Here is a 25173-nt window from a genome sequence, read left to right as displayed (position 1 = left end):
CAAATAAGATTGGCACACTTCCAAGCACACAGAGGGGATATGAGTAGTATATTGCATGGAAAGAAAGAATAAAGGAGGGGAACATGTACACTAAAATAAAGTACTTACTGATGCTGTCTGTTGCTGTGCAGCTGCACCAGCCAATTTAGCCACATGGTTTATTATTGGAGAAAAATTAGTTGGCCCATATAATTTTATTTGAGGAAGGCAGGCCCGGTATGCATCAATAATGCCTTGGATTCCTTAAGAAAACAAATGGTTAAGTCTTAATATTTCATGTTAATGTTGCATTGCTATTCTGAGGCACTCAACTGTCCTGACACCTCCTTAGGTGCCAGACATCTAGAGTAGTACAAAGTTATTTAAAATTAAGATAATGATAAAGGAAGTTGTATGTTTTAGGTGAACAGAGGCCTTTTATCAGGCCATAGCCTTTCACAAGAGCTAATCTTGACTTTATGTCAAGGTTAAAAAGGTTGTCTAGATGGTCAAATATCACGATCCTGAAATCTGGCTACCTAGTTTATAACAGTTCTGCTCAGTTTAGAACACATGTCCTTGTTAGCAGTCTAAGCAGAGAGGCAAAGACTAAATGGTCAGAGAGTGAACCACCTTCTCACTCCTAGGGGTGGTCCCTTCCACACCAGCAATGAGGTACCTTGGCCTGGCAGTATGGGAGAAGCCTACACTGCTGCTACCCCAAGGTAGGTGTGCTGTGAAATTTCAAATAAGAAAAAGAACCAAAGGCTACTTCACACAAGTGAGGATCTATAGCAGGAAATTCTAGCCTGGTTACTGATTGAAGTTCCTTGTCTATTTAACTAAATCAGCCTGCTTAATCAGAAGCCTCACAAATGCTCTGATTAGCAAAGAGCATCTCCTTCCTTCCCACCTCTTCACGAATTTTGAAGTCCATATTCTGAATAGGTCACACATTTCTTCTAATCAGAGACTTTTCTATACAAATTAACATCTACTCCCACAACCTTTACTGCTGTTGTATTAATGGTGCCAGATTAAACATAGTACCATGGGGCGGTTAAGCAGTACCTAGTAGAAACAAGACTTTCCAGGTATTTGATTCTTTAAGACTCTTGTGATAGTTACTAAGACTTACCAGCGCAGAATGGGTTTGATGGGTTAAAGTTTAATGGAAACTCATGAGATACCTGTCAATACATGGAAGAGATGTTCAGGTTTACACATGCACATGTCCTTGAGTAAGTTGTTTTAGATTGTGTAGGTAGCAAATTTACACATTTGGTTACCTGAAAGGAAGGTGGAATCTGTGCACCAAATCCAAAGGCTGGAAACATTTTATCTCTGAAAAAGCAATTTAAGAGAAAATGAAGTAGTTGTTTCCCTTTAGACTCTGTTCACAATTCAAAACAATTTAGCTAATCCTAGTCATAATCATAAAGCTGTTTATTAGAAATCAACAGGCAGAGTTAAGTGGAAATTTCCCCTGTGTAAAGGCCAAATCAGGTCAGCAGGGAGAATTTCTTTATGTCCAAGTCAGCAGGGCACCTAGGAAATTAGCATTTTAAAATCTTACTATGAAAATGTGTTATGGTTGCAAATGCTCTGCTGGTTTTTGTTTAGCATTTGTCATGAGATAATTTGAGCCACGAAAACTGTAGCAGCTACTACCTACCACAGACTGTCAAGTGCGCAGCCCATTGAGTTTGGAGATATTGCTCCTGGGGGGAATTCTGCACCACTGCACATATGCAGACTTCATGTCCCCCCCAGATTTCTTTGCTTCCCTGCAGAAAAATGACTTTCTGACAGGGAAGCAAAGGGAAGCCATAAGAGCGGTCATGCGACCGTCCCCAGCGGTATGTTTTGGGTGCCAGGGCAGCCGTCAGAGAGGTAAATCATTGTGGGGCAAGGGACGGGACTGGGGAAGACCCGGCTGGTGGCTCCCACCTTGCGCTGGGCTGAGCTGTTAGTCCCGGCTGGGCTGGGGAGGACAGGACTTCCTCTTCCCCTGCACTGCATCCACCCACCCCACCGAGCCCCGAACAGCTGCACCTGGATCCCCACCCCACTGAGCCCCACTCCTCCAGCATCTGGACCCCCCCCGCCCAACCCTCCACACCCAGACCCCCCTACCAAGCTCTATCCCCCACACACCCAGACCCCCCCCCACTGAGCCCCAACCACCTTCACCTGGACCCCCCTGTAGAGTCCCATTACCGCTGCACCCATAACCTCCCCAACAAGCCCCTGTGCATCCAGATCCCTCCAGCACCCAGATCCCCCACTGAGCCATCCACACACAGATTGCTCCCACAGAATTCTCTCAACCCACACTAGGATCCCCCACACTAAGCCCCTCCACACTTGGGATCCCGCTGGGCTGAGCCTGCCTGCCCACACCTGGTGCACTTGGCATGGCAGGGTAGGATCCTGGGGTGTTTCTGGGGCAGGACCAGTCCTTGCATGGTGTCAGGGTTGGGTGCAGCTTCACCGCTGAGTCCATGTCCGGGGGGGGGGGGGGGCAAGAAGGGGGAATCTGCAGAGTGATCTCCAACAACAAGCCACTGGCCTGTGCTCACCAATGCCATATTGGAGACCCCACATTTATTTCACAAACAAAATTTGCAGGATTTTGCAGAATTTTAAAATATTGTGCGCAGAATTTTTAATATTTTGGCACAGAATGCCCCTAAGGGTAAGATACTGACTGAGGAACGGATTGTACTGAAATTGGTGAATTCTGGGCCCTCTCAAGGGAATATCATCCTAGGTCAACGAGGAGATATTATTGGACACATGTCCCAGTCCCAGGCCCCACCTCTCATTATTCAAATTCCTTCTATTATTAATAAATACTGACTTTCCATGATGCCCACAAACTGTACTCATGAAAATCCTCCACGTCACGTTAGAAAAGAGATTCAAGATTAAAAACAAACCATAAACCCCTACACTTGTTCTCTGGGTCTCCCAATGTGACTTCTCCACTGCATCCCAGACTGTAAGCTCCATGGAGAACAGACTGTCTTCATATCCGTGTCCTGTATCCTGAACACACTCTTGGTATTTAAGCAGATAATCTCTGCACTGCCACCTCCTGGCTCTGCCAAGGAATCTCAGAGATCGCTAAATTGACAGATTTGCACCTCCATTCACTTAGGGAAAACGTCACTCAGGTACGTCCATCTGTAGTATGCCTAGACCACCTTATGCAGAGTCAAGTGGAATGCAGCTACACACAAGCCAAAATAGACTGTACCCTTTCTCCCCGGTCTCCCCCAGCAAAGGGTGAGAGCTCATTCAAAGAGGAGAGAATAAAATGGAAGGGAAAATGTGAAAGGATTTTTATGCATGCTCTTGTACTTTCAGCTCTACAGCTTTTATTATGAGCTGTTTATGGGTGTCTGCAATACTTACATGCCCAGATTCTACAACACGCATTTGAAAATGAGATAAGTTAAAACTTACGCATCATAGTCCTGAATGACCATTCCTACAGACCAAATGGCTGTCAGGTATTCGTTAACCCCATTAGGGCTGATGAAATGTAGAGAGTCTGGTGAGCGAGGGTCCCCATTGGAGCCAGTAAAATCTATCCCCACCTGTCAAAGGTAGCATTTGAGGCATTTGTATCAGTTAGCAGTGAGGGGAAACTGGGTTCCTAATCTCAGGCAAAATTAAAAACTGACAAAAACAGTAAGAACTGGTACATGTAATCATCTGTCAGCTGCCATATTTATACCATATTATTGAACATTAGAACCTTGTTTAAAGAATGTACCCTACTCAAACATCATGAAGCTGTGGTTCCCCCATGGGGACTGGTTGGCTTTCCGCCTATCAGCTGCTGTCTTATATAGGTCTTAAACAAAAGCATTCACCATCTTCTCCATGGTTGTGAAATAGTCTCAGCCTCCTTCCAAGTGGAAGCTACTCAAGGAATACCACAACAGTTAAAAATTAACAGATCCTTGCTGACAGACCAGCCACAGACACTGATCTTCTCTGGTTGAGGGCTGAGGAACATTGCTAGGGTGCAAAAAGCTTACATTGCTACTGCCTGTGTTGTACCAGTTTTGTGAATTAAACCATTTAAGGGTCTGATCCCATGTTAAGGTCTATCTATGTTGCTCAGGCTGTGCATAGGGGCCTTGAAGCCATCCTATATAGGCAGCTGAAGATTATTCTGGCATGGGGAAATCCTTGGCAGATGTAGACCTACCATAACAAGCTCTACATGACCACCCCCAGGTGTAATGGATGTGTTAGGAGTGAACAGAACTACAAACATTCCCAGATTAGATCAGCTTAATGGCTGTCAAGCAAACTACACTTGTGATGAGATGGTGTAAAACAAACCCAAGCAACAGGGAATGGTAAACTCCTTTGGTCTCTGCCCACACAGTTATATCCAGCACTGACTGGGCACATCTGAAGATTCAGAACTCATGTCTGATGTTAGGAGTCTATCATATTTCAGAACTTTCCAGGTAACAGTTAAAAAACAGGCCAGAGGGCCTCTGGAAATATGGGCTTATGCTTCATCTGCTACAAAAATAAACATGCGATTAAGAGAATCCATAACACATTACAGCTTACGCTGAAAAATAAAGCAATTTTGTACACATAAAGTACTTACAGTGAAATTCAGCTGACATCCTCCCATGATGTAATCAAGGAATGTGCATTCCACTATAATCTAAAAGGAAACGCATTGGTTTCAGCAAAACCCAAAAGACTGAGGCAATTTCTTAATTCCCTGAAGGCCTAGTTTTGCTTCCCATACTGATGTAAAGCAGTACCTTTACTCCACAAGCAGTGCCTCTAGATTTCACTGAGAGTATTCAATAAATAAGGTACTATGCACTGTGTGTGCCAGTATTGGGCCCCTTATAATTACATTTAAACAGGATCTGGGTACATGGAGAAAATTCATATCAGGGAACTATTTCTTACATTAGCCAGTGTTCAGCTAGTAAGGAAATTGATACTATGGTACCTATTAATTAATTGCTAGGAAGTTTAGTGCGTTTTGTGTTTAAGACAATGCAAATCACCACTTCCCTTGTCATTCCATGATACATGCAAATAGAATTTCAGAAGGCTGTTTTATTATTTAGGACCTGAACACCCCCACTTCCCACTCAAGATGATATTTGATGAGGAATTCCTTTACTTTAACTAATAAGATCATCCTACTGAAAATAAGGTTATGGATGTTTGATATTTAAACATCTATTTCTAAACCAAAAGACCTTCTATAAAACAGTAACTTTCACTTGCTTGCAATCTCCTGTATAGAAAACTAAGTCAAGCTCTCTATAGAAAATTACAGTAGTAATATTAATTGTATTCTGATTCTATGTAAAGCAATAATGTTTTACTTTGTCACGGTACTGCTTCTACAACATTCAAAGAATTTTGTATCTATACTATCATCTTATAGACTCAAATCTTTCTGCAGTTTTCATACATTTTACTGTTACTTACACTTGGGGTGGTTGAGGCATGTTAGATCAGAGATGTTGTACCTGGATATTTGTAAATAAAGAAAACTCAATAGGAGTTAAAAAATAAAAACCTTGAGTACCGACCTCACAGTGTTTCACACTCACGACACCAGAATTTTTGTAGCTTTTCTTCTTTTGTCTCTTCTTCTCATTGACACATTCAAATTCAGCCTAAGGGAATGGAAAAAACAACAAGATTACAATCAGTACAATTTATGCAATACATTTAAGTAATACCTATCCAGAGCTTTAAGTACCTTTGCTTTACATTGAAAGTGCAGTCATTGGCTGTAAAACAAAAGCAAACCCATCCTCCTCAGAACTAGAAAAGAAAAACCCTAAAGGCCAGGCACAAGTATCAGCCCTCTTTGTACCTTCTCTCCCATAAAGCTTCAGAAGAGAAAGGCTTTGCGCAGCTCTTGGGGATCATCATAGGGAGGGAGTGAATTCAAAAGTTCTGGTCCCTCTTCAAGTACTAGGCTGGATTAAGGCATAGCCCCAAGTAAAGCACATTGCAGCTATTTTGAAGGCAAGAGGGGCATGGGACAAGGTAGCAAGATCTGCATCTGAGAAGAATGGTTGCATCTTCCTTGCCAAACAGATGAAAAAACCACCCAGTTCTCTTCTGCTATAGGGTTGCTCAAAAGCAGCTGAGGATTCAACAGTAACCCAAGACTGCAAGCTCCAGTAACAAATGGCAGGAGCACACACTCTCCTATAAAGTAGCTCACTGATGCTTCCGTCTTCCCAACATCACTTCCATTTTATGGAAATTGGATTTCAGCCAGCTAGTCCTCATCCTTTACTTGTCTCTAGCAAACACCGAGTTGGGTATTCAATAGCACTGGTCATAAGTGTGTGTTTCTGCCACACGTTCTAAGCGTTCAAACTGATTTCTTAAGTGGTTTGGGGTTCCATTGCTTCCTAAGCCACAGGTCAATGTTTTCATTCAACCAGTGAGGTTAAACCCAACAATTTGTTGAGTAAAAAAAATCTTTGCAAAAACAAGCCTCTTGTACATTCTCAAGTCAGTCAGGAAACACCTGAGCTCCAAATCCTTCAAAGTGCTAAGCGCCCTTAGCTTCCACAGTGAGAAAAAGGGGAGCTCAGTATCAGGCACGTACCAAGGGCTTGCCTGAAAAATATTCCCTCCACTGGAATCAGTGGAGATATGTTGAGAGTAACAATCTACAAACAGTTTCTGTAATGCAACAAGACATTAAATATTGCAATATTTTATTCTATAAGATTATTTCCTGTTTGTTGTTGGTTTACAGCATGGATAGAACACAACGGTAAGACATAATTAGAACCGAAACAAATTGTGGTACTTTATCACAGAGGCTAATCTAAACAGCCAGGTAATTTCCTGATTAAATTTTCCATATTTAACTCTGTCTTAAAATTAAAAAGAAGTCTTTTGTGAAAATGTATTAACTCCAACCACCATGTGGATTTTTGTTAAAACTTATAATTTTCATTCGTATGTCCTCCCGCCACCATTCTAATCAAGCAGGCTCTCGCCAGAGAATTCTCTCAGCCTTTTCTTAATTTGTGGAGCACAGTCTGCATCTTATTTAACACCAGATTCTTTTCAGTTACACTGGTGTTAAGATCAAGTAAATACAATGATTTCATTGAAGTAATTCCAGGATTAACATGGGCACAACTAAAATGAGAATTAGGGTCTTACTAAATTCCACTTTACAGGACCTACCACCCAGCTTTATTCACACAGGAAATGCTTAATGTCAGACATGGTCCTAGTGAAGCCAATAAGTAAAGTTTTGCAGGATTGAGTCCCAGTTCTTTTTAAGCAAGAGATTTCTGGAGCTTAATATTTCCTCGGTGTTGTCTTGTAGCTTTAATTCTCAGCCAGTCTCATTCTGGCACACGGATGGCTCTCTTTGACTGGATACAGCCAATGTGTGGTCAAGAAAATACACATAAGGAAGAGCTTTCTTGAAGCATTTTCAAAAGAAGCATATGCAGATTACATCTTAACATCACACTTTTTTTTTTTTAAAGCAGAAGATAGCAGCCTAGGTTATCAGAGGACAGATTAGGATGGAGCATTTTGATTCACATCAAATCAATCGTACAGTGTGCTTCGGTGGCACAAAGGGAGCTACTATCTCACAGGATTAGGGTCTTACAGAGTGTGGGCGCACTTTTTCTTTTTTTTTTTTATATAAACGCCACACAGAAGTATGCTTCAGTTTTGGCCCTAATGCAATAATTGGTTCATTAAAATGGTACCGTATTTTATTTAAATAATTAACTTATGAAACAGAAAAATCTTCATATGCTATAGCAAAGGAGTGGACTAAACTGTTTCATCCTTGCCCTTCAGTATTTGTTTGTGTAGTTTAATTACTATAGCAAGATGCACACTACTTTGCTTGTGGGGAAAAGCTGTATAAATGCCAGCCTGCTTCCGAGAATCTAGCAAGATGAGAAAAAGCACTAGAAATCTCTAAGAAGCAGATTACATATGAGCAATCACTTGCTGAAATTATTTACCAGTGCTGTAAAAGGAAGTGTTAGATTGTCCTTTGCTCAGTTTCAGGAAGTCTTCAGAAACAACCATTAAGGCCGTGATTATAAAATATAAACACATTAGAAGTTAAATATTTATAATTAGTAGCTTTGAAGAATTCAGTACACATACAATACTTTAGGATGCTTTTAGGTTCCAAACCTGCATGCAGTGTACCTGATCACTGAACTATTCCTCAACTTATGTGCAATTAGAAAAAAATATGGTAGAATATTGCTTGGGACACAAGTCAATAAAAATAAAGAGATTCTAAGCTAAGGTAGCTGAGTGGCCTTTAATGAAATTTATGAGGATGCAATCTGCCATGTTACAAGGTTTACAGCACTGTTAACGTTTCATAGCAAAATATATGGGATAGTGTGGTTTCGGAGTTTTTTTAAGAAAGGAAATAAAGACCCAAACAAATGAAACCACTAGGTTGATTTCTGTGCACTAGTAGCTAAATCTTAAAGTCTTCATTCAGATTTATTCAATTACTTAATAAAGTGAGCAAGAACCAAACCTGAAAATTAAGGATAAAGTAAAATCTGACACAATAACTTCAGGCTTTGGCCTTTTAACAGCAGTGAAATTTATACTGTATTCTGCATTTTGAGGATTAGGGATTGGTGAAATTAATTTGGCCCGACAACTTGGATTTTCAGACACATGCCGTTACAAAAAACAACAAAGATATTAAAGCCTGTAAAAGTGGATTTATAATGGAAATGCCAACTGCCATAAGGCAGTTAAATATTCACAAAGATACTTTGTAGTCTTTGCTCAAAATGAATAAAGCAATTTCATAAAAATGCTCAAGAAACCTAGAGGCTTTGGACTTACCGGTGAGGATCGAGAAGCTTCCTTCAGTTTTGACATTGTGGTTAGAAAACTCCCGATGAGATCATGAGACCCATCATTGTCATAATCATAGCACTCTACCTAAAATGAAGCATTATCGAGGATTAGCAATAGCCAACGCTCTACCGAAGTGATGTTGCAATGACACTTCTAAAACCATGTATAAAAAAAACCTGCCTTTTTCCCTGTTAGGATTTCAAGCATGGCAGAAGTTTGCCCTATGCCATAGATTTAAATTAGTGGGGCATATATACAAGTGTCTGAAGGCTAGGCTTTACCAACTGCAGAAAGATAAGTGAGTCCTACCTTCTACTGGACCAAATCCTCCAAGCTGCTGAGCATCCTCATCTTCCATGGAAGTCAATGAGCATCAAGTGTTCAGCATTTTACAGGATCAGGTCCAATATGATTAGTAAGGGCTAATACTACTAATTTATTCTGATCATTTTTAGGAAAAGTCACTCCATGGTGCCTAGTCTGTGCACCCTTCTGCCATTATAGACTGGAGGCCTGATTTTCAGAGATACTGACATTCAACTCCTATTGATTTCAGTGGGAGATGTGGATGATCAGTACTTCAAGTCAGGTTCTGGGTGGTTAGCAGGAGAGCAAAAGCAAGTGGACTGCATTACTAATCCATAGAGGGGCTCAGAGACAGAGTTCAGTACCTTTCACTGCTGATAACGGAAGCTAGACTTGAGAGTTCTCTCAAGACCAGCAGTCTTAATTATTTGTAAATTCATAACTTCCTCAGAAATAGTATGTTGGCTAAAATCCCTTTTTACCTGTATTTATAGCTCAATGGTAAGACTTTACTGATCAAATCAATTCAACTTTAACCTTAATGCCTTTCCTTTCTCACTTGCTCTTCCTTTCTTGGGTTATTCTTTTTGTTTAATGGGGTGGGATGGCAGACTGTCAGTTTATTTAGCCCAGCTCTAGTTTTCCATTGTTATTTTAACTTTTGTGAAGAACCTGCTTACATACATATAAAAAGTAATAAAATGAACAGGCTATGAATGTTCTCCAGAATGTCCTAATTAGAATTCTGAATTAAGTTTGTATATTTAAACAGACATTGCACTAACCACCTCTGTTTATGAATTATTTTTTGCTCTGATTATAGGTAAGATAACTTACTAAAATAACAGCTTCCTAGTTCCAAAATTTCCATTGAAGCACTTTTCCATTATTCAGGATAAATATACAGACCCTGGACAAAAATTTTCCTAAACAGATTCAATCTAAGCCATACTGCTGTTCTCCATGCCCTTCTTTCCTACTCCCCATTATACTGTACACTAGCACATTAATAAAGTTATGTTTTCTTTAACATTTCATTTCTGACCAAACCAAAAAAAAATAAAATAACTACCTTAATAAAATCTTGGGCTTCTGCCTGCATAACACATTTAATATTTCTACGTTACTGCCTTTTAGATTGCAAGCTCTACAGTGCAGAGACTGTGCCTTCTTCTGTTGGCACAGCTCCTAGACACATTTTGGCTACCACTGTAATAAAATATATAATACATGCACATGCATTGAACACCAATTCATACTGCATACAGGCAACAACAGTATCACAGATGGAGAAACAGATTTCATATACAGGCAGATGTGATGCAGATTCTTTAGGCTTTCTTATGTTGAGCCAATCAGATGTTCACCTACTCAAGCAATTGGTGGAATTCTTAATACTGAAGATATTTTTTCATTCAACGGTAATAATAGCTTGATCCAGGGTTATCATAATTGTCTTTTTTATTTAAAGACAGAAAACATTTCTGGGACTTTGATATATTAAATACATCTAGCCCGATGTTTCTTTTGAGATCAGAAGGTTGACTGCTCATGCAACAATCTTGGTGGCTCCCTGTAGCAACATAAACATTATCCATGTTTCCCTCTTCCCTCCTCAGAGCTGATGAATTCAGGCATGCTAGCTCCAAATGAGAGAGGCTCACATTTGTGGTACAGAAAGATATCATTGACTCACCGCAACACACACACACAATTTAGAAATAAATTAATGAGATAGTGTAGCAAGTTGGTTTGTGCATTACTGCTGAATACACAAACTGAACGACTCAGTGTGTGAAGAGGCATTCATACTGAGGAAAGCTAAAAAAGTCATTTTTACTTACTATAAGATAGCCTGTTATGCATGCCACTGTGTGTATAAAAGTGTTAAAGCATTGTTTAATTCTTCTTCAAAACAACATTACCACAATTTTACTGTCTCATCTGAAAGTAATTTTAAATCCATAAACTACAATTTCAAACTAAAATGCTGCAGGGATTAGATTCTATCCTGTTCTGTGTAAATCTGGAGCAACTCCATGGAAACCCAGTTGGTCTGGATATCCACCCATGTAACTGAGATCAGAAACTTCACAGCAGGTTTTATTATACACCTATACAGTGTATTCTATTGAGTGATAAGATTACATTTTGGATCATGCTGAGCTGAAAACAACCCTATCTTAAAGGCTTTATTTGGTCAAGGAACTACACTTTTAGTGGGGCCATTAAATGGAAATGAAAAATACATCCATGACATGTGGAGAAGAACTGTCACTAGCTCTTTCCTTTTCCCCCCGCAGGTTGTCAGATTCTGGGCTTACTTATAAAGATAATTATTATTCTGCTTCATCACAGTTTTATTCTGTGCAGGTTTATACCCATATTAGCTAAGTACCGTATGTTCCAGTTGTGCATTAAGCAATGCAACTAATGTCTGTCGCATGTGATTTATTTTCTCTTGCATCCTCTCCCCAGGATGGGAATAAGTGCTACGGTATATCTTGTTTTGGTAGGATTTTGTCTAAATGTACACATTGCTGTGACAGATTGGGGAATAGGTCTGTTAATTTATGAATTCCATTTTGATTTTGTGAGTGCCATACTATACTTCAACTGCCACTTTGAATGCATGTCTACCCAGGGACACTCAGGAAAGTTAAACTGAATTAAATGAAAATGTGAATTTAAAATGCATTCCTTCACAATAAGGCCACTTTACTTCCTAACGAGACTATCCATTCAAGGGTTTAACGTGATTTAACCAGTGCTGTAGACACTGAGGCTCGATGAATTGGTTTACCACCCTGGATTTGGCAACTTCAGTTGAAGCTGAAATCAACAAGATGAAATTCAACAAAGACAAGTTTAAAGTATTATGCTTAGGAGGGAAAAAATCATATGCACAAATACAAAATGGGGAAAACTGGCTAAGTGGTTCTAGCACTGAAAAGGATCTGGGGGTGATGCAGAGGATCACAAATTCAATACGAGTCAACAATGAGATGCTGTCATGAAAAAGGCAAATGTCGTTCTGAGATACATGAGCAGGAGTGTCATATGTAGATCTGGCAGGTAACTGGTTCAGTACTAGTGAGGCCTCAGCTGCAGTACTGTGCCCAGTTTTGAGCATTGCACTTTAAGTAAGATGTGGACAAACTGGAGAGTCCAGAGGACAGCCACAAAAAGAGAAAGATATTTAGAAAACATGGCCCATGAGGAAAGGTTGAAAGAACTGAGCATGTTTACTCTTAAAAAAAAAAAAAAAAAAAAGGAGAGAATAAAAAGGGGGGACATGATGGGTCTTCAAATATGTAAGAGGCTGTTGCAAAGAGAATGGTGATCAATTGTTCTCCATGTTCACTGAGTGTAGGACAAGAACTCTTTGGGTTACTTTGCAGCAAGGGAGATTTAGATTAGATATTAGGAAAAACTTTCTAATTATATGGGTAGTTAAGTTATGGAATAGGTTACCTAGGGAAGTTATGAAATCCTCATAATTGGAGGTTTTTAAGAATTGGTTAGACAAAACACCTGACAGGCATGGTCTAGGTATACTTAATTCCGCCTCAGCATGGGGACAGGGGGAAATGGACTAGATGATCTCTTGAGGTTCCTTCTAGCATTACATTTTTAAGATTCTTTGATAGGAAGCTTCTCTTGCTTTGTAATTCGACCAACATGATGGCTTCTGTAGCTTGGAATTTTTGTTTTGCAGGAAATTTTGACACTTAATGTAATGGAAATTTGAAAAATTTCAGTTTCTGAATTTATTTTTTCATTTTTACATTATTTCATGACATGCCAATGGTATTACTGCATAATATACTTTATTTCATGACAGATCAGTAGTAATGTAAAAACAAAACAAAATGAAAAACCCATAAAATAAAATTAAATTCAAAACAGTTTCAAAATTTTCCAAAATAGATTTTTTGTTTCAAAATATTCTCCCTGCAAGAATTAATATTGAAATAAAAACTTCTGAAGCATTTCAATTTCTACATAAAAGCAATTTCCATCAGAAAAAAAAAAAAAACATGTAACAGAAAATTTCTGACCAGCTGTAAGCCTGAGCATAGGCTTGAAGAAATTTGTTGTGTTTCACCTTCTGTCTTTCGGCCTTTGCTTTTCCATCACTAGTTCTCAAGTTTCCGCCTGTCATTTGATGCAGGGTGTCAAAAAAACAAGAACTTTTGGGTGATGAGGACTAAGGGGCTGTTTGGGAGTCAGGGTGTCAATGGTTGCAGATAATGTTCAGTAAGGATTCACTAGATTGACTCCTTGTCCTGCGAGTGGAGCCCATCTTATCCTCCCAGGCTACTTGAACCATCACAAACTTAGTTAGGACAACGCAGGCAGGCAACCCTGCATTCATCTTCTCTTCAAACATCAAATCCAAAAGTGGTGCCTAAGATAAGGCAGGTTCATTTGAATTCACTCATCTGACAACGGAAACCAGAGCTGAAGCTAACAGATTTTTATGCTCCTTTATGGACCAATGACTAAAGGCAGGGAAGGATGTCAATGGCAGCAGACATCCATTTTCTTGAAATATGCTGCCAGTGTAGTCACAATGCCTCTGCTTTGGGAGCTAGCGGCGTGAGGAAGGGAAATAGTACTAACTATTTAGTAGTGAAAGAATTACATTCGTAAAATGTCCTCCTGACTAGATGATTCCAAATTTAGAATATTTCAAATACTAGCTCTATATACAAATAAGTTAATGTTCAAAACAGCTTGGCATCAGAAGGTTTTGTCTGGGTAGATCCAGCGACTCAATGCTAATGCTTTGCTACTGTGCTTTATTCATGGGGATCCCCATGAACATTCACTCTACTCCTCAGGCTAGCAGGAACTGGGATTATTGTGTAGGTAATATCTAAGCAATGGAGGAAAGAATGAAGCAACTGGTCAGCAAAGTCCAGTTGAGCAGGTTGAGAAGAGGACCTCATGGCTGTGACACACATCCAGGAAAGAAAGGGAATTAAACAAGTGTGAAACATGTATAAGGACCAGGTGACAGACAGTCATATGCAGGAGAGCAAGAAAAAGCAACAGCCAAAAGGATTCTAACGGACTGTAAATGTGCAAGCAGACAGCCCACGCTTTTAACAAGTCTGAGAACTGATGTTGTGTTAACACTAATTCAAATGAAAAACTGAAGAGGGAAATACACATTTACTCTAGGTTAACCAGCTTCCCTAACTCTGGAAGTCAATTTGACAAAAAAAATTTAGGAGATACTGTAACAAACTATCAGGTCATCATTATCATCATCCCTGTTTTCTGTTACTTATAATAAAAACCTTTATTTTGAATTTAACTTAAAACTAAGAGGATAAACCAGTTAAATGAATATTCATTATCTTTGCATTTATCCTTAATGTATCTATTTAAATATTACCTTGATTGTTTTATCCATATCACTGTAACACAGAGAATTGAGGGGTATTTTAAAGGGCTTCCAGACAGGATTCAAGTTGTTTTTTATAACCTGCCAAAAAGATTAGATAAAATAGTATTGTTAGCAAGGCAAGATGCAGAGGGACTATGAGTGTTATGGAATAAAAACAGGGCAACTATTACAAATATGGAAAGTGTTGACCTGTGAGGCAATCACAAAAAAACATGTACACATGACAAGGATATAACAAGAGCCCCAATGGCTGGATCATCATAACAGAAGAAAATTTTGTTTAATACCAACACTGTGGAGGAAGTTGGATGCTGCTGCTCACTGCTAGGTCAAAATTTTCAAAAAGGGAAATTTAATCTATCATACAATTTAAATCCCAAACTGGAGAGGATGTAACATTCCAGTACCTCTGTACATGAAGACCCAAAGCATATGCAGCATTTTGCTACGTACCCCCACATCTTACCAATAGAAGCAAGACAATGGGGGTAAAATTATCATTTCCAGAAGTTATATTTCACTCCACCAAATGTTTATACTGAAACACCATTTCCAGAAGTATTTCCTCCGGGGGTTGGAGGGTTAGGGGGGGGGGGGGGAGGAGTGTGGGGGAAAGGTACAGTGCAAGTCAGCAAAGGTCACTTTATAACCTCCTCATGTCTATCAATAAAAAGAATCTTAGTGCTATAAAGGGACTGTGCCTTCCTCTAAATTTGTTCATTATTTAAATACTGATTAGGGCCTCAGGCTCTTCTGTAAGTGTTCAGTAATAAGTTATACACTTATTTTAAGTAGTAAATATCAGACCTAGCTGAAGTTGGCATTCTCCAATATTAATAGTAGTAATATAATTGCATCTAGATGTTCCTACCAAAACTAGACCATTATGCTAGACATTACATAAATTTAAACAAGCCCAAAGGGTTTACAATCTAAATGGACAAGAGTAAGAAAAAAAGCAGTATTGTCCACATTTGAGTGCCAGAGACATTTAATGACTTTCAAGGTCACACAGAAAAAAGAATAACAGAGTTGGGAAAACTCAGGTCTCCTGAGACCCAGTCCATTGCCTTAACCACAAGATCACTTCTCCCGCTCTGAAGGTGCTGTACCTTTACTGCTATGTTATACATTTAAAGTCAGATTAGAGTTTTATTGAGTTAATTTTTTGTGAACAACCTCCCCTACCTCAGTTCTGTGAACCATCACCCAGTTCCCTTCCGAGGTCTGCTTGTGGAACTCCAAGAAAGGGTCTGACTTTCCAAAAAAATCCTGAATTTAAAAAATAGGTAGTTATCACATGGCATGAATGTTATCAAACACTAATTAATATACATAGTCAGATAAATGGAAGGTAAACAAAAGACTTTCCTAAAAAATATTAAACATCTTTCTGATGAAGAATACAAATCACTTTTCAGGTATCATTCTCATTATTGCTTTCTAAAACAGGATCGTTTATATTAGCAAGCCAAAGAATTAAATAGCTATGAGTAGACTAGAAATATTTTTAAGTGTAGGGTGAGATTCTGGGCTCTGTAAATACTGCCGGACAGTTTCATCTCAGGACAATGGGGCCACTAGGTGTATGAAGGGCAAGACCCGAATTCAAATCTGCCTAATTAGAGCATTATAAAAATGTAAAATAGAAGCATTTCTTCCCTACCACACCTATTAACATCTATTTTAGAATTTCATAGAGCAATTAAAGTGTTTAGAGATTCTAACGCCAGCCCTGAAGTGGTTTCTTTATTATAATGGATTTGTCCACTCTAACATATACTTTACAGTGCTGTCTGAAAGTGAACTTTTTACAGTTATTTATTTTAGTAAGTAAACTTAAAATTAAATTGCAAAAGCATTCACACTAATGAAAAGATACAAATCTGTGATTAATTTATATGGACAGAGTTAAGTCTTGTTCAAAGAATATTTTGGGCAATATACCTGTCTCACTTTAGAAACAGGTCAAGATTCATTCTAAAAACTTCAATGTACATATATACTCGTTCATAAGCCGAATATTTTTAGTAAAAAAGTGACGCATCAAAGAGCGGGGGTTGGCTTATAAATGGGTTTACACCAAAATTTGATGATTTTAAACTCTATGGAATCATTGAATTGAATATCTAATACGTTGTCGTTTTGTTTACCTGGAGCATCTGCAGGCATGGAGCCCCTCGGCTCCCTGTGGCCTCAGTTTGCCGTTCCCAGCCACTTCCTGCAGCTCCCATTGGCTGGGAACGGCAAACCACAGACACTGGGAGTTGAGGGGCTCCGTGCCTGTGAATCCTCCAGGTAAACAAAACATTCAGGCCCGCTATCGGCTTACCCTAACAGGCCAGTAGCCAAAGTTTGCCAACCCCTGAAATATAGGGTCGGCTTATGAAAGGATCATACAGTTTTTGCTATTTTTACCTAACCATCTTGGGGGGTTGGCTTATAAATGAACAAGTATATATGGTAATTTACAAATGTTCTGTGTTCTATGGTTTTCTTCTACTGTAAGCAGTATTTTAGTAGACTTAATTTCTCCAGCAAGGAATCCCAGAATGAATCAATCCCTGTCATTACTTATTTATAAGAGCATTATAATTTAATGCTTTGTTATTACAAATACAGCAATTAAGTACCTTATTCTCTAGTTTCCTTGCTTCTATTTCGAATAAGACCACTCTGTTATCCTTTACTTCTTCTGCTGTAATCTAGGTAGATAAAAGAAAGAAACATTTATTCTGTGTTCAGATACTATATACTTCACTAATATTATTCACAACATACCTAGAAAGGGTAGATGTGAAATATTTATTTAAAAATAGAAGTACTTGGATGAAAAGGTAGGACATAGCTCTGAAGTGTTTTGAAAGCATCAGGCAAGCCACACAACTCCTATGTTAGTAGGTAAATAGTCTCATTTTACAAATGAATAACCCAAGGTACAGATGTTAAGATTCACATTTTCAACAGTGGCCACTAATTTTGGATGGCCCAAGTTGAGACATACAGGTCTTGAATTTCAGAGGCATGCACCCATAATGCAGCTGAAGTCAACAGATGCCAAGAGTGTTCAATACCTCTGAAAATGGGCACCAAAAATTGAAGCCTCCAAAAAGGGACCACTTTGAAAATTTTGGAATATTTAATTTGCTAAATGCCACAGACTCGGTGCCAGAACCAGGTATAGAACTTATGAGTTCCAACACCAAATGTTCCTGCTCAATGAGATAGAAGAGCTTGCTAGATGAACTAACTGTACAGAGGCACATTTTTAGAGCTTCTCTCATCTACTAGACTAGATGGTGAGATCTGTCTTTATGCAGTACAAGTTCAATTTTAGACCGAGCTTCTAAACGTTTTTCATATTTTAAAAAAAACTGTGGTTTCCCTTATGCTCAACTGTGGTTATAGCTAAAAGGCAGTCAGCATTCGAAGAGGAATTTTACTGCTGTTCTGTCATTTTCAAAGACAAGAAAGGGGTGCTTGGTGGGCTCTTTAACTCTATAGGCAGATCACAGACTGAAGTCAAAGTTTGTCTGTTGGTCTCAACTTTATAACTAGCAAATAGTCTGTGGGAGGTACCATCCTCAGATGCAGCATACTCTGTTCCATTATGTACTCGACCAATTCTGATACAGGAAGAACATGCGGCTAGTAACAAGAATGCCATTTGTATCCAGTCTTCTGAAAAACAATATCACTACAAACTTATGGACATCATTGATGAAAGTACTATAATAGCAGCTAGAAATCGTACATGGATCTTGGCTTGAAAAAATTCTCTTATACATGGGAGCTGACCCCTGCAAGTTTGCCAAAGGTCATGCTCTCTGGCTACAAAGTCACTTTAATACACAATTTGGAAAGTCACCAATTTTAGCTGAGTAAAGTATTTCTACATTTCACTGTATAGAAGAGAGGTGGTGGAAACTAGGGCACTAACACTGTAGCCTGAAGACACTGTACAGGACACATGAAGATATGATCCTTGTGTTGCTAAGTAATGTTTAATTTCCTACTTGGCAGTATCCCAAAATACTTAATTAACAGACTCAGCCTGTTAATTACTGATCTCAATGGAGCATTCCCATTTGAATTGCATTGCCAAATCTGTCCATCCATTTTGCTAACATCCAACACCACTGTGAAGAATATGAGAGATCTGCATTAATTTTATGATTCATCTTTCTTTCTCCCAGTGAGTTTGGTGGTTATTTTGATGCTGGCTAAAAGGTAAAGCTAAATCAGTGTTAGTTAGCACTGGTCTACTCTACAAACATATGTTGGTATAAACTATGTCGCTCAGGGTGTGAATTTTCCAAATCCCTGAATGATGTAGTTATATTGACCTATCTCCCCATTGTAGACAGCACTATATCGACGAGAAGGCTTCTCCTGTCAACCTAGCTACTGCCTCCCGGGGAGGCGGAGTACCTACGCGGGACCTCTCCAGTCAGCGTAGGTAACGTCTTCACTAAGTGCTACAGCGGTGCAGGGTGCAGCTGCACTGCTGCAGCACTGTAAGTGCAGATATGCCCTTAGCTTTGGTCTGCAGGAACCCAGACAATGGCTATACACAGCGCCAAATGCTGGCGCTCAGATGGACAGTACACTAAATCCATTGCTGGAAGTCTGCCTCTGTCCCATCTGGGAAGAAGCATAAGCCCAACTAACCAGGTTGTGTTGCTCCACAACAAACACAGGGACTTTGAAATGGATAAAAGACTACCTGTGAACTTGGGGGGGAAAGGGATGGATGGAGGGAACCACACTAACTGAAGGGTCAGACAGAGGCATAGAGGCAGCACTCCCCAATGCTGGGGGATTACTGAGATGGTGGTTACCTAAATTGCAAGGAAAGGCTAAAGTTTAGGTAAGAGCTATATGCATATTATCTTCTGTTTGAATTTTTCCCCTCTCCCTTTGTTGTGTTCATATAAGTAAATCACACTTTGTTTTCAACAAGCTGTTCTGTCACTTCCTGGAGAGAAGTCAAAGCAGGAGCCAAAATCCAAGTGGACCTGCCAAGGATACAGTTGACGAACATGGGTGCTGTGACCTGGGGACCCAGCCTACAAGTGGTGTGAGTTGCAGGATTCCAGCCTGAAAGAAGTACAGGCGCAGACCTGTCACTTGGATTAGGGTGCCCACAGAGAGACTGAGTAAGGGAATCAAAGATACAACTTGCCATAAGTCATGACAACCAAGTGATCCAGGAAAATACAGGCCTGTTAGTTTGACCTCAATAAATGCAAGGTCTTGGAACAAATTTTGAGAGAGAAAGTAGTTAAGGACATAGAGGTAAACAATAAATGGGATAAAAATACAACATGGTTTTACAAAAAGTAGATTGTGCCAGACCAACCTGCCTTTTTTTTGAGATAACTCATTTTCTAGACAAAGGAAATGCAGTAGATCTAATCTACCTGGATTTTAGTAAGGCATTTGATACAGTTCCACATGGGAAATTAAATTGGAGAAGATGGGGATTAATATGAGAATCGAAATGTGGGTAAGGACTTTGTTAAAGAGGAGACTACAATGGGTCATACTGAAAAGCAAAATGTCAGGCTGGAAGGAGATAACTGGTCAAGTTCCTCAGGGATCTGTCTTGTGATCAATCTAATTTAACATTTTCATTAACGACCTTGGCACAAAAAAGCAGGAGTGTGAGAATAAAATTACAATGTTGGGAGGTATTGTTCATATAGAGGAGGACCTGAATATCATACAAGACGACTTGGAGGATCTTGAAAACAGGAGCAATAGAAATGGGATTAAATTTAATAGTGCGAAGTGAAAGCTCTTGTTGTTAATCCTTAAATACATGAATTTTTACTATAAACTGGGGACATATCAGATGGACGTAACAGAGAAGGAGTATGACCTGGGTGTATTGGTCAATTGCAGAACGACTATGAGCCACCAATGTGATGTGGCAGTGAAAAAGACTAATGCAATCCTAGGATGCATCAGCCAAGGTATTTTTAGTAGAGACAGGAAAGTGTTATTACCATTATACAAGGCACTGGTGAAATCTCAACTGGAATACTGTGTGAAATTCTGATCTTCCATGTTTAAGATTAATTCAAACTGGAACAGGTGCAAAGAAGAGCTACTAGGATGATCAGAGGAATGGAGAACTTACCTTACAAGAGGAGATTTAAGGACCTTGGCTTGTTTAGCTTAACCAAATGAAGGCTATGGGGAGAGGACTGCTTTCTATAAATACATTAGACAGATAAACACCAGGGAAGGAGAGAAGTTATACAACAAATGGATATAAACTGGCCATCAATAAGGTTAGGCTTGAAATTAGATGAAGGTCTTAACCATCAGAGGAGTGAAGTTCTGGAACAGCCTTCCAAGGGGAGTAGTGAGGGCAAAAACTTGTTTCAAGACTGAGCTTAATAAATTTATAGAGGGGATAGTATAATAAGACTGCCTACAATGGCACACAGCATAACTGCAGCTGCTATTAGCAAATATCCCCAATGGCTGGAGATAGGACACTAGACAGGGAGGGCTCTGAGTAACTACAGAAAATTCTTTCCTGGGTATCTGGCTGGTGGGGCTCGCCCATATGCTGAAGGTCTAACAGACCATCATATTTGGGGTCAAGAAGGAATTTTCCCCTAGGTCAGATTAGCAGAGCTCCGGGCGGTGGGGGGGGGGAGGGGGGGCTTTGCCTTCTTCTGCAGCATGGGGTATGGGTAACTTGCTGGTTTGAACTACAGTAAATGGTAGATTCTCTGTAACTTGAAGTCTTTAACTCAAGATTTGAGAATTTCAGTAACTCAGCCAGGGGTCTATTACAGGAGTGGGTGGGTGAGGTTCTGTGACCTGTGAAGTGCAGGTGGTCAGACTAAACGATCATGAGATTCCCTTCTGGCCTTAGAGTCTATATTAACTGAATATCTCTAGCCACCATAGTACAGCCCCTACTGATGCTGCAAAACTGACCCCAAAAATAAAGATCATTAATGTGCTCTCCATCCAGTCAATGCCAGCATGGTTGTTGCTTATATTCTTATTAGTTGCCAAATCTACAGTTCTACCACTCACTGCTTGACAACCCAGTAATTGTATATATGCTAGTGTTTGCTCATTAACCTAACAGCTAAAGCAATAATAAAACTGCAAAGTAGCCCTAAAGATAGGTAACTTTAAATAGACCTATTATTACAGAAAAACCAGTAAAGATCAGGAATGTTAATGGAATTGAGACACAAGCATTATCTAGTTACCCTTTTGGTGTAACCCCTTGCTGTTCTCTGCCAACAAGATGATATATTGCTCAGGACACAGACCGCCTTAATTATTTGTAAAGCTCTAGACACACCTACTTTGGATACCACTAAATATTAGCCATTTATCTAGTTACCACACTGGCATCATGACACTTCATTAGACTTCTATCCCAATTCTGTTTATGTAGGATGCAGCTTGAGATGAAAGTAAAATAATTTGGGAAGAAAATAAAAATGAACAAGAGTCCACATTTGCTCAGGACCTGAGGGATAAGAAATTGAAAGAAGCAATTTGATTTTTGTTGTTAAAAATAAATAAATAAATAAATAAAAGTTCACCACTTGAGTTTATTTGAAACTGATTAAGTCATTATTTGAGCCTCTGAAGACCATTTGATTTTGATAAGTTAGATTAACACAGAAGTACTGTTTTGTACATTGAAAGATGCAAACAGCCAGCTGTGAAAGAAATATTCCCGTTATTATGATGTGATAGAATACATTTAACTCAGTAAGAGAAACAACTTGTGGGCTATATGCTAGAAGGAGAAAGCCAAGTATCATCCTACCGTAATGCTTCCTTTCCCTGCAGGTTTACCATTTTTAAACATTAATGGTCTTGTCAGCGTCTTGCTGGAGACGATCTGTCAAAACAAAAAGTTAAATTGTAGTAATAGCTCTTGACAATTAACAGTTTTTCACATTGAAAGAAACAGGTGGTGTTGCATGTTCCATTTTAGGAAAATATTCTACCATGAGAACTCCAGCATTACTTTTATTTCTTATAGCCTTCAATATGTTTGAATAATATTTAAAGATATGAACCTATATGCAACTTTGACTAATGGCAGAAGTAAATAAGTTAAGATAAACAAGAAATCCTTGATACCAATAATTTCAATAGTAGAATAATGACTTTTCCTGAAGAGCTGCTAAAGATGGCTTATATCTGACATGATACATATATATATGGCAGGGAGGATGCCTGAAATTGAGAGATTAGGCTATCCCTTAGTTCTTGACACATTGCATTTAGATTTATATATATATGGCAAATAATTTAAGCAATCAGATTGCTGAAAAAGTATATTTTTGTTTTATATGCAGGCCTAAAAGATACAGTGTATGTTTATGTTTTATTTTGTTATTTTACCTACATTCAGAATTTCAGGTTGAACTTCTACTAGAACTCAGTTCCCCTTGGGGGGGGGGGGGTCTAGGGGGAGGAGACAGATCTTTTAAAAGAATGTGAGGAGACAAGAGAGACCAAACTTCTTTCAAAGATTCCTTTCATAATTTTATCTCAAACACAGAACAAACTGCATTGAGTAACAACATTAACAGGAAGACAAGGCCTTTTAGGAAGACAATTTACTTTTCCTTGTCTCTCACTGAAGCAAACAGTAATGAGAGCAACAAGAACCTTCATAAATAACTTTCAGCAATGAGCTGTTAGTTTCCCCATCTTGGAATCTCTAAACTTTCCTTCTAGAAGAAGCTTGAGTAGAAAAGCCGGCAACTTTGAATTCCATAGTTTCACTCTCCAATTAGATGCCCGTTATCTATGCAAATTAGCAAGTGCAGAGAAGGAGTTTTGATGTAGGTAGATAAAATACTTGAGATTATTGTCCTCCCTCTAATCCCAGAATCGGATCGGCTAAATTAGCTCAGATGCACTGGAATCTGATGTCTTATTAAAAACCCTTCAAAATTAGCAATTCATATAATTTACTGATGTTTGTAATGTTTTGCAATCATGCCACATGATCTTGTTTTTGATCTCGCAGAAAGGAAGAGTATCAGGCTGCTGTTACACCGATAAAAGTTTCAGAAAACATACAATGCTTTAAGGTATTGATTTATAGCTATTATAGGATTTTCTATAGAGCCTGACTTAATAGCTCAAGTGGCATGTCATGGCAACAGCAGTTTGGACTCTACAAACATTTGGGTATTCTGGATGGCAGTGACTAACTATCATTTCTCATTTATTCCTAGTCCACCTCTACACAGAAATCTGCATAATTACAGCCATGGGTACTAGGATGGCTCCCCAATATGCCAACCTTTTCATGGGCTGCCTTGAAGAAGAATTTCTGGACAAACACAAGTATGAAACCAATGAGATACCTGAGATACATAGATGATATTTTCATCCTCTGGACAGACACCTAAACTACCTCAGGTTTTCACCACAACTTCAGCAACTACTACCAATACATAAAAGTCTCTCTAAACCATGCCCACACTAGCAACAACTTCCTGGACAGCAAGATCAGCTTCGACAGACAACAATATAAAAAAAACTCACGGATCACCACACCTACCTTCAGAGGTCCAGTAACCACCCCAAACATAGCAAGAAATGTTATCTACGGCCAGGCACTTAGATACCACAGAATATGCTCACAGGAGAAAGTCTGGGATAAACCCATTGTGACGGGTTAGATCACAGAAACCCCCTTGGGAGCTGGCACCTGCTGTGCAAAGACTACCCCTGCTTCTGTTTTCCCTGCACGCTCAGGACTCCAGCACCCTGTCTTGTTGAGCGAGACACTCCAGTCTGGCTCCAACACAGACCCAGGGTCTGAATCACTTGTCCCAAAGCTGCAAGTTTACCTAAAAACAGCTCACAGGAGTGTGCTTGTCTTTAGCACTCAGATGCCCAACTCCCAATGGGGTCTAAACCCAGATAAATCCGTTTTACCCTGCATAAAGCTTATGCAGGGCAAACTCAAATTGTTCGCCCTCTATAACACTGATAGAGAGATATGCACAGCTGTTTGCTCCCCCAGGTATTAATACATACTCTGAGTAAATTACTAAATAAAAAGTGATTTTATTAAATACAGACAGTAGGATTTAAGTGGTTCAAAGTAGTAACAGACAGAACAAAGTAAGTCACAAGCAAAATAAAATAAAATGCGCAAATCTATGCCTAATCAAACTAAATACAGATAATCTCACCCTCAGAGATGCTTCAGTAAGTTTTTCTCAGACTGGACACCTTCCAGGCCTGGGCACAATTCTTTCCCCTGGTACAACTCTTGTTCCAGCTTAGGTGTTAGCTAGGGGATTCTCCATAATGGCTCCTCTCCCACTCTCTTCTGTTCCACCTCTTTATATATCTTTTGCATAAGGCGGGAACCCTTTGTCCCTCTGGGTTTCCACCCCCCCTCATTGGAAAAGCACCAGGTTAAAGATGGATTCCAGTTCAGGTGACATGATCACATGTCACTGCAAGACTTCATTACTCACTTGCCAGCACACACATATACAGGGAGACTCACAGGTAAACAGCCATCTGCAGAC

General features: G+C 39.3%; 1 protein-coding gene across 1 annotated transcript in view; it reads right to left on the bottom strand.

Annotated features, from left to right (window-relative positions):
- Positions 1–25173, bottom strand: part of CPNE3 (copine 3) — a 63096-nt gene that overhangs the window by 5574 nt on the left and 32349 nt on the right. Inside the window, exons 4-14 of the mRNA XM_026662904.2 lie at positions 22431–22505; positions 17248–17319; positions 15803–15886; positions 14603–14692; positions 8875–8973; positions 5577–5663; positions 4622–4681; positions 3451–3584; positions 1269–1323; positions 1118–1169; positions 109–242 (exon numbers count right to left, since the gene is read on the bottom strand). Coding sequence (XP_026518689.1) covers positions 109–242; positions 1118–1169; positions 1269–1323; positions 3451–3584; positions 4622–4681; positions 5577–5663; positions 8875–8973; positions 14603–14692; positions 15803–15886; positions 17248–17319; positions 22431–22505 — 942 coding nt within the window. The remainder of the gene's footprint in view (positions 1–108; positions 243–1117; positions 1170–1268; positions 1324–3450; positions 3585–4621; positions 4682–5576; positions 5664–8874; positions 8974–14602; positions 14693–15802; positions 15887–17247; positions 17320–22430; positions 22506–25173) is intronic.

Source organism: Terrapene carolina, unplaced genomic scaffold (assembly GCF_002925995.2).
Source record: "Terrapene carolina triunguis isolate 2854851 unplaced genomic scaffold, T_m_triunguis-2.0 Scaffold58, whole genome shotgun sequence".
NCBI lineage: Eukaryota > Metazoa > Chordata > Testudines > Emydidae > Terrapene > Terrapene triunguis.
The sequence above is the reverse complement of the archived record's forward strand: the minus strand, read 5'-3'. Positions and strand labels throughout refer to the sequence as shown.